At 41.0% G+C, this 15,295-nt stretch overlaps 1 protein-coding gene across 2 annotated transcripts in view; it reads right to left on the bottom strand.

Moving 5' to 3' along the window:
* The window catches only part of MAP2K4 (mitogen-activated protein kinase kinase 4), a 173,619-nt gene that overhangs the window by 95,791 nt on the left and 62,533 nt on the right, over nucleotides 1–15,295 (bottom strand). Inside the window, exons 3-4 of one of the 2 annotated variants that reach the window (XM_065415124.1) lie at nucleotides 9,120–9,152; nucleotides 1,207–1,309 (exon numbers count right to left, since the gene is read on the bottom strand). In XM_065415124.1, coding sequence (XP_065271196.1) covers nucleotides 1,207–1,309; nucleotides 9,120–9,152 — 136 coding nt within the window. The remainder of the gene's footprint in view (nucleotides 1–1,206; nucleotides 1,310–9,119; nucleotides 9,153–15,295) is intronic. The other variant, XM_065415127.1, reaches the window with a different exon arrangement.

The following is a 15,295-nucleotide window of genomic DNA, read 5'->3' as shown; positions in this document are numbered from 1 at the left end:
AGCTGGAAAATTCTGGAATCCTCCAGCCAATGACACAATCTGTTTGTGCTTAAAAAGGGAGAGAGAGAATGGCCCCTAAGTGTGGGGCATTTTAAGGAAAAGAGAGCTGGACACCTCTATCCTGGTTCTGGGAGGATGATGTCCCTGAGATCTGCTGAAGTGTTCACAGGAAGTTTCTATATTTTTCACCTACCAGCACTGACTACTTGGGTATCAGAAATATTTTCCTAACTCAGCTGAAACTTGCTCAAAAAGCTCCAAAACAGAGGGAGCTACCAGAGACAGGAACAAACCTCAGGGAATATATTCTGGGGAAGTAGAAGGCACTGAGCTAAAGGGAGGGTGCAGCAACATGCAAAGCAGAAGCATATTAAAAACAAAAACACCACCAAAGAGTCCAGGAGCACCACAGACAGCTGGGGAAACGTCAGGGACAGTCTCTGAGACTCGCCTTTGGCATAACTCTTGATATCTGTTAAAGAAACCTGAAGAGGAAAAATTAGGGACATCTTTGCACACTAGCTGAGCTCTGCCACACTTACAGGTTGTGGGTGGGTCACCCATCAATCCAGATTGGTGGATCTGAGGATACAAAGCTAATATTTTCTGTGACATTTTATCATGTTTAATGTCAGAAGCAGTTCTGTTCTCCACTTACATTCAACTTTTACATAAAACTATTCCTGACTATCTTGCTTGGAAATTCAATGAGATCTAGTCACTAAGTAATTCCCCAAGATATAGATTTTGGTAAAATTACATTTTTCAGTCTACTACTTTTCATTTTAGTGCTACACAGTGTATCACATTTATATGTCTTTCACAAGTAAACATAGGAACAAGAACTCATCTTTAATTAAAAGCAATAAGCACTGAATAGAGAGACAGGAAAATGACAGTGAACAGAACTGGAAATTAGTTATAGGCACAATCTGCTTGTGTATCAGCTATAATTTAAGTGACAGCTCTCTATCAAATCCTGAAAGGCAGTAGCCCCAATTTAAGACAGGAAGAGTCCTAGCTTATCCTTTTTATAATTTATTAAAAATCATTAAAACAAACCCTTTTACATTGATTCGAACTAGTGGTTTTTTTGAACAGCCTATAATATAACTGAAGCAATGAAACTACTTTTAAATTAACATTACATGTTAGCAGAATAATTTCAGAATTGTTTCATCAGTGGAGCCTTGATTTTATACTCACATGTGAGGATTTTGGAAAGGAACTCCAGACGTATTGAGAGTAAATCTTGCTGTGGATTTGAAAGGTGGATTTGCAAAATTCAACTTCAATGCTTTGCGTTTACCTGGGAGAAATGAACAGAAAGTAAAATTTTTGTGGGCAATAAAATATCCTGTTCTGCAAGCATCTGGAATTAACCAGAACAACAACAACAAAAATCCCAAAAACATAAAATGTAAGGAAAGGGAAATGTATTTCACATTAGCATTAGCACACAATGCTAGTGGCAAGAAAAGAGGAATGGAATCAGAATTCATTCCCTAACTCTCCCCAACTCACTATATGACTTTGGGTGCCTCTCTGCACCTTCATTTTCCCCCATCACTTGACCTCTCTGCACCTGCGTTTTCCCCCATCTGTAAAATGCACATCTCAAAACTCTCATGTCACAGGAGTGTTGAGATGTCCAGTAAAGCACTTGAAATCTGTGGATGAAAGAATCTATAAAAGTAGTACAACTATTGTTCTTTCTTGTACATGCCAATATGTGCTCTCCAGCAACTTCCAGACAAAAAACAATGCTAAAATGGAGTTAAGGCTGACAGACCACATCACAAAGGGCCAGCTATCTCCAAGACATAATTGACTTCCTCCACAAACTGCGCAATATTACCTTACTCCCTCAGAATACTGTCCTCACCATCAGGGATGTCACTTCCCTATACAACAACGACAGCATACCTGGTTGCCTCAAATATTTACAAGACAGCAGAGAACACTCAGATATCCACACCAACACACATTGCCAAATTCATCCATTTCAGCCTCACCCATAGCAACTTTCCGTTCAACAACAAACACTTTATCCAAACCATGGGAACAGCCAGGGGTACTACGACTGCTCCCCAATATGTCAACCACTTCATGGGCCACCTTGAAGAAGAATTCCAAGACAAATGCACAACGAAACCAATGATATACCTGAGATACATTGATGATATTTTCATCCTCTGGACCGACAGGTTAAACTCCTTCATGGATTTCCACCACAATTTAAAACAATCACCACCCCATCCATTAAACTCTCTGTGGAACACTCCCACACTAGCATCAGCTTCCTGGACACCACAATCAGCTTCAGCAACGGAACCCTACAGACAACCATATACAAAAAACCCACGGATCACCACACCTACCTTCACAGATCCAAACACACTAAAAAAATCTGTTGTGTCTACAGCTAGGCACTCAGATATCACAGAATATGCTCTGAGGAGAAAATCCAAGATCTACACCTTAACATACTTAAAACTGACTTCACCAAAGAAGGACACTCCACGAGAGAAGTAGATCTCATCATGGAATGGGCCACCCAAATACCCTAACAGGGCCTGCGTCAATACAGAAATAAAATCCCCTCTGACCACACATCCCTAGTTGTCACCTGCTACCCCACCCAGGAAACCATACAGGGTATCATCAAACAATAACAGCCCATACTTGATGGGGATCCCGTCCTGAAAGAAATATTTCCTGAACCCCCATTTCTGACCTTCAAACAACCCCTCCCCTCAAACCTCTTCAAACTCATCATCTCATCATCAAGCAAACTCCCCATAAAGCAGGACACACCAACTCAAAGCAGCACCAGACCCTGCCAGAACAGATGCAAAACCTGCAGACATATCTCCACTGCTAAAATGATCAACATCCCCCACAAAACACCTTTCAAGATCCATGGGTCCTATGCATGCCTAGCACATGTGGTGTACCTTATGCAGGGCACTAGATGCCCCAATAACAACTACATGGGTGAAACCAGACAATCACTATGCTCTCAAATGAACTCACACAGGAAAATGATAAACGACAAAAACACCCTATCACCTGTGGGCGAACACTTTTCACAAAGTGATCACTGACCTATCAGTCTTCATCCTCTAAGTAAACCTGCACAACATGTTCAAAAACTGAGCCTGGGAACTTAAATTCATCATTCTGCTAGACACTAACAATCATGGACTGAACAGAGACACTGGATTTGTGTTTTATTACAACAATCTGTAACCCACTAACCCCTCTCTTTGTCCTATGACTGCAGAGGTGTTAATGGCCACTCTACTTTGAATCTAACAAATTTATTTGAGCATAAGCTTTCGTGGGCTACAGCCCACTTCATCAGATGCACAGAATGGAACATATAGTGAGGAAATATATATACATACAGAGAACATGAAAAGATGGGAGTTCCCCTACAACTCTAAGAGGCTAATTAATTAAGATGAGCTATTGTCAGCAGGAGAAAAAAAACTTTTGTAGTAATAATCAAGATAGCCCATTTAAGGCAGTTTGACAAGAAGGTGTGAGGATACTTGTGTACTGGCTCTATTTCACTATCACTCTATCACTACAAAAGTTTTTTTTCTCCTGCTGATAATAGCTCATCTTAATTAATTAGCTTCTTAGAGTTGGTAGAGGAACTCCCACCTTTTCATGTTCTCTGTATGTATATATATCTCCCCACTATATGTTCCATTCTACGCATCCAATGAAGTGGGCTGTAGCCCACGAAAGCTTATGCTCAAATAAATGTGTTAGTGTCTAAGGTGCCACAAGTACTCCTGTTCTTTTTGTGGATACAGACTAACACGGCTGCGACTCTGAAATCTATTTTGAATGGTCTCTTACAATATGTGCTAACCACGTATGTTAAACAATCTGTTCCACCTTGCATTTAGCCGTGATGCTGGAAGGACCTTTCCCAGACATGCAGAAGAGCTGTGTGTGTCTGGAAAGCTTAAAGAACGAGGAGTACTTGTGGCACCTTAGCGACTAACAAATTTATTTGGGCATAAGCTTTCATGGGCTAAAACCCCCTTCATCGGATGCATGTAGTGGAAAATACAGTAGGAAGATATATATACACAGAGAACATGAAAAAATGGGTGTTGTTGCCATACAAACTCTAACGAGACTAATCAATTAAGGCGAGTTATTATCAGCAGGAGAAAAAAACTTTTGTAGTGATAATCAGGATGGCCCATTTCAAACAGTTGACAAGAAAGCGTGAGTAACAGTAGGGGGGAAATTAGCATGGGGAAATAGTTTTTACTCTGTGTAATGATCCATCCACTCCCAGTCTTTATTCAAGCCTACTTTAATGGTGTCCAGTTTGCAAATTAATTGCAGTTCTGCAGTTTCTCGTTGGAGTCTGTTTTTTTGTTGAAGAATTGCGACTTTTAGGTCTGTAATTGAGTGACCAGGGAGGTTGAAGTGTTCTCCGACTGGTTTTTGAATGTTATAATTCTTGACGTCTGATTTGTGTTCATTTATTCTTTTGCGTAGAGACTGTCCGGTGTGGCCAATGTACATGGCAGAGGAGCATTGCTGGCACATGATGGCATATATCACATTGGTTGATGTGCAGGTGAACGAGCCTCTGATGGTATGGCTGATGTGATTAGGTCCTATGATGGTGTCCCTTGAATAGATAAGTGGACAGAGTTGGCAACGGGCTTTGTTGCAAGGATAGGTTCCTGGGTTAGTGTTTTTGTTGTGTGGTGTGTGGTTGCTGGTGAGTATTTGCTTCAGGTTGGGGGGCTGTCTGTAAGCGAGGACTGGCCTGTCTCCCAAGATCTGTGACAGTGAGGGATCGTCCTTAAGGATAGGTTGTAGATCCTTGATGATGCGCTGGAGAGGTTTTAGTTGGGGGCTGAAGGTGACGGCTAGTGGCATTCTGTTACTTTCTTTGTTGGGCCTGTCCTGGAGTAGGTGACTTCTGGGTATTCTTCTGGCTCTGTCAATCTGTTTCTTCAGTTCAGCAGGTGGGTATTGTAGTTTTAAGAACACTTGATAGAGATTGTGTAGGTGTTCGTCTCTGTCTGAGGGATTGGAGCAAATGCGGTTGTATCTTAGAGCTTGGCTGTAGACAATGGATCATGTGATGTGGTCTGGATGGAAGCTGGAGGCATGTAGGTAAGTATAGCGGTCAGTAGATTTCCGGTATAGGGTGGTGTTTATGTGACCATCGCTTATTAGCACTGTAGTGTCCAGGAAGTGGATCTCTTGTGTGGACTGGTCCAGGCTGAGGTTGATGGTGGGATGGAAATTGTTGAAATCATGGTGGAATTCCTCAAGGGCCTCTTTTCCATGGGTCTAGATGATGAAGATGTCATCAATGTAGCGCAAGTAGAGTAGGGGCGTTAGGGGACGAAAGCTGAGGAAGCATTGTTCTAAGTCAGCCATAAAAATGTTGGCATACTGTGGGGCCATGCGGGTACTCATAGCAATGCCACTGACTTGAAGGTATACATTGTCCCCAAGTGTGAAATAGTTGTGGGTGAGGACAAAGTCACAAAGTTCAGCCACCAGGTTTGCCATGACATTACTGTTCCTGACGGCTTGTAGTCCATCTTTGTGTGGAATGTTGGTGTAGAGGGCTTCTACATCCATACTGGCCAGGATGGTGTTTTCTGGAAGATCACCAATGGATTGTAGTTTCCTCAGGAAGTCAGTGGTGTCTCGAAGATAGCTAGGAGTGCTGGTAGCGTAGGGCCTGAGGAGAGAGTCTACATAGCCAGATAATCCTGCTGTCAGGGTGCCAATGCCTGAGATGATGGGGCGTCCAGGATTTCCAGGTTTATGGATCTTGGGTAGCAGATAGAATAACCCTGGTCGGGGTTCTAGGGGTGTGTTTGTGCTTTTTCAGGGAGTTTCTTGAGCAAATGGTGTAGTTTCTTTTGGTAACCCTCAATGGGATCAGAGGGTAATGGCCTATAGAATGTGGTGTTAGAGAGTTGCCTAGCAGCCTCTCGTTCATATTCCGACCTATTCATGATGACGACAGCACCTCCTTTGTCAGCCCTTTTTATTATGATGTAGAGTTGTTCCTGAGGCTGTGGATGGCATTGTGTTCTGCACGGCTGAGGTTATGGGGCAAGTGATGCTGCTCTTCCACAATTTCAGCCCGTGCACGTTGGCAGAAGCATTCTATGTAGAAGTCCAGTCTGTTGTTTCAACCTTCAGTAGGAGTCCACACAGAAGCCTTCTTTTTGTAGTGTTGGTAGGAAGGTTTCTGTGGATTAGTGTGCTGTTCAGAGGTGTGTTGGAAATATTCCTTGAGTCGGAGACGTCGAAAGTAGGATTCCAGGTCACCGCAGAACTGCATCATGTTCGTGGGGGTGGAGGGGCAGAAGGAGAGGCCCCAAGATAGGACAGACTCTTCTGCCGGGCTAAGAGTATAGCTGGATAGATTAACAATATTGTTGAGTAAGTTAAGGGAACCACTGTTGTGGCCCCTAGTGGCATGTAGTAATTTAGATAGTTTAGTTTCCTTTTTGCTTTTTCCTATCCTGAAGGACAATCCCTCACTCTCACAGATCTTGGGAGACAGGCCAGTCCTCGCTTACAGACAGCCCCCCAACCTGAAGCAAATACTCACCAGCAATCACACACCACACAACAAAAACACTAACCCAGGAACCTATCCTTGCAACAAAGCCCTAATCACATCACATCAGCCACACCATCATCAGAGGCTCGTTCACCCGCACATCAACCAATATGATATATACGTGTCAGCAATGCCCCTCTGCCATGTACATTGGCCAAACCGGACAGTCTCTACGCAAAAGAATAAATGAACACAAATCAGACGTCAAGAATTATAACATTCAAAAACCAGTCGGAGAATACTTCAACCTCCCTGGTCACTCAATTACAGACCTAAAAGTCACAATTCTTCAACAAAAAAACTTCAAAAACAGACTCCAGCGAGAAACTGCAGAACTGGAATTAATTTGCAAACTGGACACCATTAAAGTAGACTTGAATAAAGACTGGGAGTGGATGGGTCATTACACAAAGTAAAAACTATTTCCCCATGCTAATTTCCCCCTTACTGTTACTCACACTTTCTTGTCAACTGTTTGAAATGGGCCATCCTGATTATCACTACAAAAGTTTTTTTTCTCCTGCTGATAATAACTCACCTTAATTGATTAGTCTCATTAGAGTTGGTATGGCAACATCCAGTTTTTCATGTTCTCTATGTATATACACCTCTACCCCGATATAACGCGACCCGATATAGCACGAATTCGGATATAACGCGGTAAAGCAGCACTCCGGGGGGGCGGGCCTGCGCACTCCGGCGGATCAAAGCAAGTTCAATATAACGCGGTTTCATCCATAATGCAGTAAGATTTTTTGGCTCCCGAGGACAGCGTTATATCGGGGTAGAGGTGTATATCTTCCTACTGTATTTTCCACTGCATCCATCCAATGAAGAGGGTTTTAGCCCACAAGAGCTTATGCCCAAATAAATTTGTTAGTCTCTAAGGTGCCACAAGTACTCCTCGTTCTTTTTGCTGATACAGACTAACACGGCTACCACTCTGAAATCTGGAAAGCTTGTCTCTCTCACCAACAGAAGTTAGTCCAATAAAAGATATTACCTCACCCACCTTGTCTCTCTAATATCCTGGGACCGACATGACTACAACTACACTACAGAGTACCGCATCAGTAATTTAAGGGCATAAAACATTACAGGGATGGTGTAATTATTCCAAACACAAGCATTACAGAGTCAGGACATTAAAATTAAAGATTAAAGTTAAAAGAAATTCAACATTTTACATTTGGAAATGTGCACTTAGGACACCCAAACAACCTTAACTCTATCCTGCACTGACCCCATTCAACACCCATTCAATTACAATAATGCATTTTAGTGTTTGTGGTCTAAAATTGGATTAGCCAGATTTTTAAAGACATATTAGGTTGGTTTAAAAAAAATAAATTTCTTCCCTCCTGGTGTCACTACAGGGCAGAGATAAGGATGTTTGGGTGTCTTTAACTGTGCATTCCCACACCTGAACATGCTTGGATTTCTTTTAAGTTCAGCCTTAACTCTGACTTTTCTGGCTCTGTAAGGCTTTGTTTTGGGATAGTTGCCACACTTCTGTAATGTTTTTACCCTTAGTTACTTATGTATACTTCTAACCTTAACCCCATTTTAATGAAGGGTTTGTCTGGAAATGTCTGTGTTTTTCAAATTACTAAAGATGTCATGTATGAACTCCAAACAAGGCACTCAAAGGGAATGCGGCCATGTGCAAGTGCTAATATTCTGAAAAGTTGTTGTATCAACCTGAAATCAATTTTCTATTTTAGGGACTTTTAGGGACAAATTCACTGGGCAGATTCACACAGTGAATTAAACTGGATTTACAATGGCTTTGCATCATCTGAGCAGCGGAGAGTGAGGCAGGGAGAAAGAATGGGGTTGTACTGACAGAGAAGGGAGGGGGACATAGGCATGTGTGTAGGCCTGGGCAGGAGTAGGGCTGTTAGGGAAGGGGGCTGTATTAAGTAGCCTGTGCTACATGACAGGGAGATGGGGGTGCCCAGTTCCTGAGTCCCAGTGTCTCTATGCTTGAAAGGCTGCTTCTCTGCTCCGGTCCCAACTCCCCTAATAGTGCTACCTCAGCGTGCAATGCGGCCTAGGGAGCAGTGCTGTGGGGAGCCTAACAGTAAAGGATTTCTTTTTATGCAATCCTGAGTGCAATGAACAGTCAGAGCAACCAGAACCTAGAATGGATCTCTCATTCCCCAAGAAGATAAAGATATGTCTGTTTGCGTGAGCCTACAGAAATCTTGCTACATTTGGTGATGAAAAAATTACTAAATGGGACCTGTAGGTATATCCCTCTTTCTAATGCCCGCTATTTTAAAACACCTCTCTATTCCCAACAACTGTCTAAAATGTTTCTTTTGGCTCTCAGGGAGCCTTTCATTCATATTCCTAATTTGTCCATATTCAAGGTAGCAAAATGAATAAATGGTTCCAATTAACTGGATTTCAGTTAATTTAATAACACTGCATTTCCAAATCTTTGCTCTTAATAAAAGAGAGTCATTTTCACACTTACTTGATTCTGCTGAAAAAGTGTCCAAGTGGACGTCTGTAAATTAAGGCAGAGAATAATTTACACTGAGCTCACATACACCCCAGTCTGTAATTCTCTCAAGGGGCTTGGCTGGAGCGTACTTTATTATATACAGTACTTGACAAAGAATGCATAAGGCATTAATTGCATAAACATTTTAAAATTTCTAGAAGCTTTATCATTTTTCATTAAGGGATGAGGACTCACTTATAAGGCAGCTGTCCTCAGTAAATACACAGGGTGACTTAAGGACAAAATAATATGAGGTTTGATATAAGTTACTTAATAAGGAAAGTCAAGAATGCTGATTTAAACATAAAACCCAATGTAGACTTTTACACTGACATCTTCTTTGGGAGGGGATTGCTTCTCTCTAAGGAGGGCAAAACAGCACACCTAGGCTTTTACCTTATACTTTTTTCACATATTAAAATTTAACAAATAAACCTTCTGCTGTCACAAAAACCAAAGGCCTGGTGCAATCTCATCTGTGTGCTTTGAAAGGGGAGCAAGAAGCGTCATGAGAGAAAGGGTGGCTCCAGAAGCTCCAAGTAGCAGCCCCTCACCGAGGTCAGGCAGGGAGTACAAGGTGCCTCTCCTGGAGGCATGAGGTCTCTAAATTTGGGTCCACCTCTCTCTGTATTGTATTGCAGCTGTCCTAGGCAGGTGGTAATTTTCTGCATTGCTTGGATGGCGCTAACTTTCTTGATCAGCACTTGATGCATCTTCCAGAGTTTCTTTATCATAGTTCAGAGGGCACCGCCTAATATCGTGCATTATGAGGTATGTCTGTATTATGGACTTCAATTGACAGAGCCTATTTAACTCAATGCAAGCTAATCCAAGGCAGTGCATCCACACTCATAATGCATTTATGTTTCAAACCAGACTAAGCTCTTCCAATATAAGCACTTTAATACTCATATAATTGCATCTGCAATAGCGGGGTTTAACTATGCCAGCATAATTAAAGCTGCAAAACTTGAATGTAGAGACAAAGTCTGAGACTCTAACCCTGGTCTACACTAAGAACTTACATTGGCTTGTTCACATCCCTGAGAAACGTAGCTGTACCGACCCAACTCCAGGTGTAGACCTAGTTACCGCCTCTTGGGAAGGTGGAGGTGGATTACCTATATCAGTGGCTCTCAGCCTTTCCAGACTAGTGCACCCCTTTCAGGAGTCTGATTTGTCTTGCGTACCCCCAAGTTTCACCTCACTTAAAAACTACTTGCTTACAAAATCAGACATAAAAATACAAAAGTGTGGAAGCACACTATTACTGAAAAATTGCTTCCTTTCTAATTTTTACCATATAATTATAAAATAAATCAACTGGAATACAAATATTGTACTTACATTTCAGTGTATAGTATATAGAGCAGTATAAACAAGTAATTGTCTGTATGAAATTTTAGTTTGTACTGACTTCGCTAGTACTTTTTACGTGGCCTGTTGTAAAACTAGGCAAATAGCTAGATGAGCTGATGTATCCCCTGGAAGACGTCTGCGTACCCCCAGGGGTACACATACCCCTTGTTGAGAACCACTGACCTACACTGATGGGAGAAGCCCTCCCGTCAGCGTAAGTAGTGTCTACACTGAAGTGCTACAGCAGCAAACCTGCAGCAGAGCAGCTGTGCCGCTGTAGCATTTTAAATGTAGCTACACCCTAAGCTCTGACCAAGGACTCTCTCTGACCATGGCCATGCCAACAATATAAAATTTTGCTGACCTAAGTTATGTCGGCATAGAGCCACGGCAGGTATTACATAGCTTTTGTGCGCATGCACACTTTACTCCTTGTGTCGTTGGTGCACATCCTCACCAAGAGCAGTGCACCGGGGGGTAAGTATCGCACTGTGCAACTAGCCACCATCCAGAGCAGGCTGTTTTGGAAGGGATATAAACCCTCCTGCTTCAGGGTTTAAATCAACACATTAGGATGAGCATTTCATGATGGCAGACTACACCATGGCTGCCTACTGTGGGATTTCTGGTACTGGCCATTCTCGAGACTGGCAATTGCCACGGGCCTATCCCCCTCTATAACTATAGGAGGGAACTGAGGTTTCCACAGAATCTCCATCAGTGCTATCTGCAGTTTAACCTGCCAAATAGACATACTTGATGTCACTCCATTGTCTAACTGACCTCATGGTTATAAAACTTCTTATGGCTAAACAGCTACAAGTTCTCCCTTTTAAAAGGTAACAGAAAATGTAGCCCCCATTCTCAGTAGCAGCCCCGGGGACTTCAGATGTTTAAAAGTCAACGTATGTATTACTAATAACATCATCATACATTTTAAAACTTTCCCCCTTGCTCTTTTATGCATGTTAGGTCCTGCCCTATCCACTGTGTGTTAATTCTTGGCAGGTATTTACTGACAGTGATTGTCATCCCTTAGTCACCTTTCCTGTAAATGATGCATAAATTCAGCTCTTAAACTAGGTACAATTTTCTATCAATTTTATCTTTAACAATTTTTATATGTCATGGAACCCTAAACTTCATGCATTGTCTCAGAAGTCCTTAGTGTTGTACAGGAGGAATAATCCCTTCCCTAGACCTACAACTTCCCTTTAAAGGCAACGGACTATGATATGATAGGATCTTTCCATTTCTAACTGCAGCAACAATACATCTAAACAAAATACCTGTCCTTATAAAGGCATTATCATATTATAGATGACATAAATGAATGTATTTACTCCAATCACTCTCAGTATCCTCTTCTCTGCAGTTCTTTCTTACACCATCCTTTAGGTGTTTATTGGAAACCAAGAACCTTGATACCTAAACTTCCTCCCATTTTACATAAGGTGATAAGTAACAGTAAGTATGGATTTGTCAAAAACAAATCATGTCAAACCAACCTGATAGCTTTCTTTTACTGGGTAACAAGTCTTGTGGATGATGGTAGACGTGGTATATCTTTACTTTAGTAAAGCTTTTGATACTGTCTCGCATCACCTTCTCATAAACAAACTAGGGAAATACAACCTAGATGGAGCTACTATAAGGTGGGTGCAAAACTGGTTGAAAAACCATTCCCAGAGAGTAGTTATCAGTGATTCACAGTCATGCTGGAAGGGCATAAGAAGTGGGGTCCCGCAGGGATCAGTTCTGGGTCCGGTTCTGTTCAACACGTTCATCAATGACTTAGATAATGGCATACAGAGTACACTTATAAAGTTTGCAGACGATACCAAGCTGGGAGGAGTTGCAAGTGCTTTGGAGGATAGGATTTAAATTCAAAATGATCTGGACAAACTGAAGAAATGGTCTGAAGTAAATAGGATGAAATTCAATAAGGACAAACGCAAAGTACCGTACTCCATTAGGAAGGAACAATCAGTTGCACACATACAAAATGGGAAATGACTGCCTAGGAAGGAGTACTCTGGAAAAGGATCTGGGGATCATAGCGGACCACAAGCTAAATATGAGTGAACAGTGTAACGCTGTTGCAAAAAATGCAAATATCATTCTGGGATGTATTACCAGGAGTGTTGTAAGCAAGACATGAAAAGTAATTCTTCTGCTGTACTCCACTCTGATTAGGCCTCAACTGGAGTATTGTGTCCAGTTTTGGGCGCCACATTTCAGGAAGGATGTGGAGAAATTTGAGAGAGTCCAAAGAGCAACAAAAATGAGTAAAGGTCTAGAAAACATGACCTATGAAGATTGAAAAAATTGGGTTTGTTTAGTCTGGAAAAGAGACGACTGAGAGGGGACATGATAACAGTTTTCAAGTATGAAAAGACTGTTATACAAGGAGGAGGAAGAAAAATTGTTTTTCTTAACCTCTGAGGATAGGAGAAGAAGCAATGGTCTTAAATTGCAGCAAGGGAGGTTTAGGTTGTACATTAGGAAAAACTTCCTAACTGTCCGGGTGGTTAAGCACTGGAATAAATTACCTAGGGAAATTGCGGAGTCTCCATCATTGGAGATTTTAAAAAGCAGGTTAGGCAAACACCTGTCACGGATGGTCTAGATAATACTTAGTCCTGCCACGAGTGCAGGGGACTGGACTAGATGGCCTCTCGAGGTCCCTTCCAGTTTTAGGATTCTATGATTCTATGTGTGTCAGATCTTTCTTGCATTTATCCCAATTAAACTTCATTCTATGTGTTCTATTTTAGTACCTTTCCAAGAGCCTATAGAACTTTAATTATTTTCCATAGTACTAGCTTTGCCCATTAGCTTTGGATTTTCTGTGAATTTGATTAGTATTAGACGGTAACCTGGAACATTTGTATCCATGACTCAGAACGAGAACAGAATGGCTTACTGCTGCCTCCCAGGTGCCAGGACAAAGGATTTGACAAGAAAAGCAAAGGATATCCTGAGGAACGCTGGGGATTTCCGCTTACTATGGGTCACATGGAAACCAACAATACAAACAGAGGGTTACAGGATACAGCAGATAAAGATGCTAGGGATTTATTAAGACAACTGAAGACAATGCAGGTGGTCTTCTTAAGGGTCCTTCTAGTGCCAAGTGCAAGCAAAAAGAGAAGGCTGATACTAGAGACCAACCAATGCATAAGTCAATTGTGAGGGAGGATTTCAGATTTGGAGATCATTAGGTTTCCTACTTGGGATAAGAGTCTTGAACATATGGGTTCAAAACCAGCAGGGCTTGTTACATGGAGTAAGTAGAAAGGTCATAGACAAAAGCTTTCACTCAAAATTCTAGCATGCACTTCTAATCTGAGTAAGTCAGAGTCTGAAACAAAATAAAACCAAGAGGAATATTAGCAACAACCATCTCTATCTCTGGCAGTGGGTCCATCTGGCACTACCCTCCTCAGTCAGGTTCCATTCTCAGCCTTCTATTACTGTATGTTATTTTCTACCTTCAACCTTAACTCCCACATCCCCCAAATGAAAGGCGAGGAAAGTGTTGTGAGGATCAGTTCCAACGTCTATAAACATCTGTCCAGAACTTTACATTTTCTTAGTACGTATTTATTATTAGTCCAGACAAAAATCTTCATTGGCTGGAAGATAAGATTGCTTGAACCATGAAGGCATCACTGAAAACCAAAAGATATTAAATGAAAAATTAACAGTTGTATTACAAGCACATAACAAACTTAACATTCTTCTACACTATGTACATAAAGAAGTGGATAGCAAATATTCTGTAAAACATACAAATTAATAAACAAGAGGCAGCTTTAACTCCAATTTACAGTTTGTACTTTGGGGCTTGAAGTCAATGAAAAAACACCTCTTGACATCGCAGAACCAGTCGCCTGCTGATGTATTGTTTAATCCATGAGTAACAGTATGTAAAATTTTTTAAAAACAATGTAAGAACACTATGTCAAATACATAGTGTTCTATGAGTTGGGATTTTAGGTAATCTGACTAATACAGTGACAGGATAAGAAGCATAAAATATATACTGTAATAGTAATGATAATTAAAATATTTTCTTTGCAATTTGTTAGAAAATATATTTGTAGCATTTGCATCAGTAGATAATTTGTCAGTGGCAAGGCTGCCTCATTAATACAATTTTTTTATTAATTTTTGTGTCTTGTTGAATAATTTGCTGTTTGTTTCTTTATATACAGAGAGTAAATAAACCAGTACAGCATCTCTTATGTTTATCATTCACAATAACTTGATTTTTCATTGCTCATATTTTAATTTTTTTCCAAACAAAAATAGGAAATGAAAAAATTCAGTTATGTCTTTATTGGTCAACCAACCTTATCTTCTAACCTACCAAGTTTTTCACTTGGATTACATTTCCAAAAGTTAAATCCTGACCCCATTGAAGTTAATTGGAGATTTGCCATTCACTTTGACAGAAACCGGATTTTACCTCACATGTTTTACAGGCTTTTTAAAAATCAAATGAAAATTTCACAAAATTGGTGTAAGTATGTAGATCAGAGAGAGATAATTTTTGTGAACCAGCAGATTTCCACCTTAGATTGATGCCATTTTCATATGTAAGTCCTCTTCTCTGTCACTTCCTTTGCAAGAAGGAAGAGGAAAGTCTTGTCCCTTAAGGTGTTTCAATAAATGAATTGCAACCCACACTAAATAAGGCATGTACCCTCCTCTGCACATTATACAGTCGCTCCTAAACATGTCAGATTGATGTTGTCAACTTTAATTCCACTTTAAATTTT

Source organism: Emys orbicularis, chromosome 13, assembly GCF_028017835.1.
Source record: "Emys orbicularis isolate rEmyOrb1 chromosome 13, rEmyOrb1.hap1, whole genome shotgun sequence".
Taxonomy (NCBI): domain Eukaryota; kingdom Metazoa; phylum Chordata; order Testudines; family Emydidae; genus Emys; species Emys orbicularis.
Note: the sequence above shows the minus strand (reverse complement) of the source record. Positions and strands in the feature narration are given on the sequence as shown.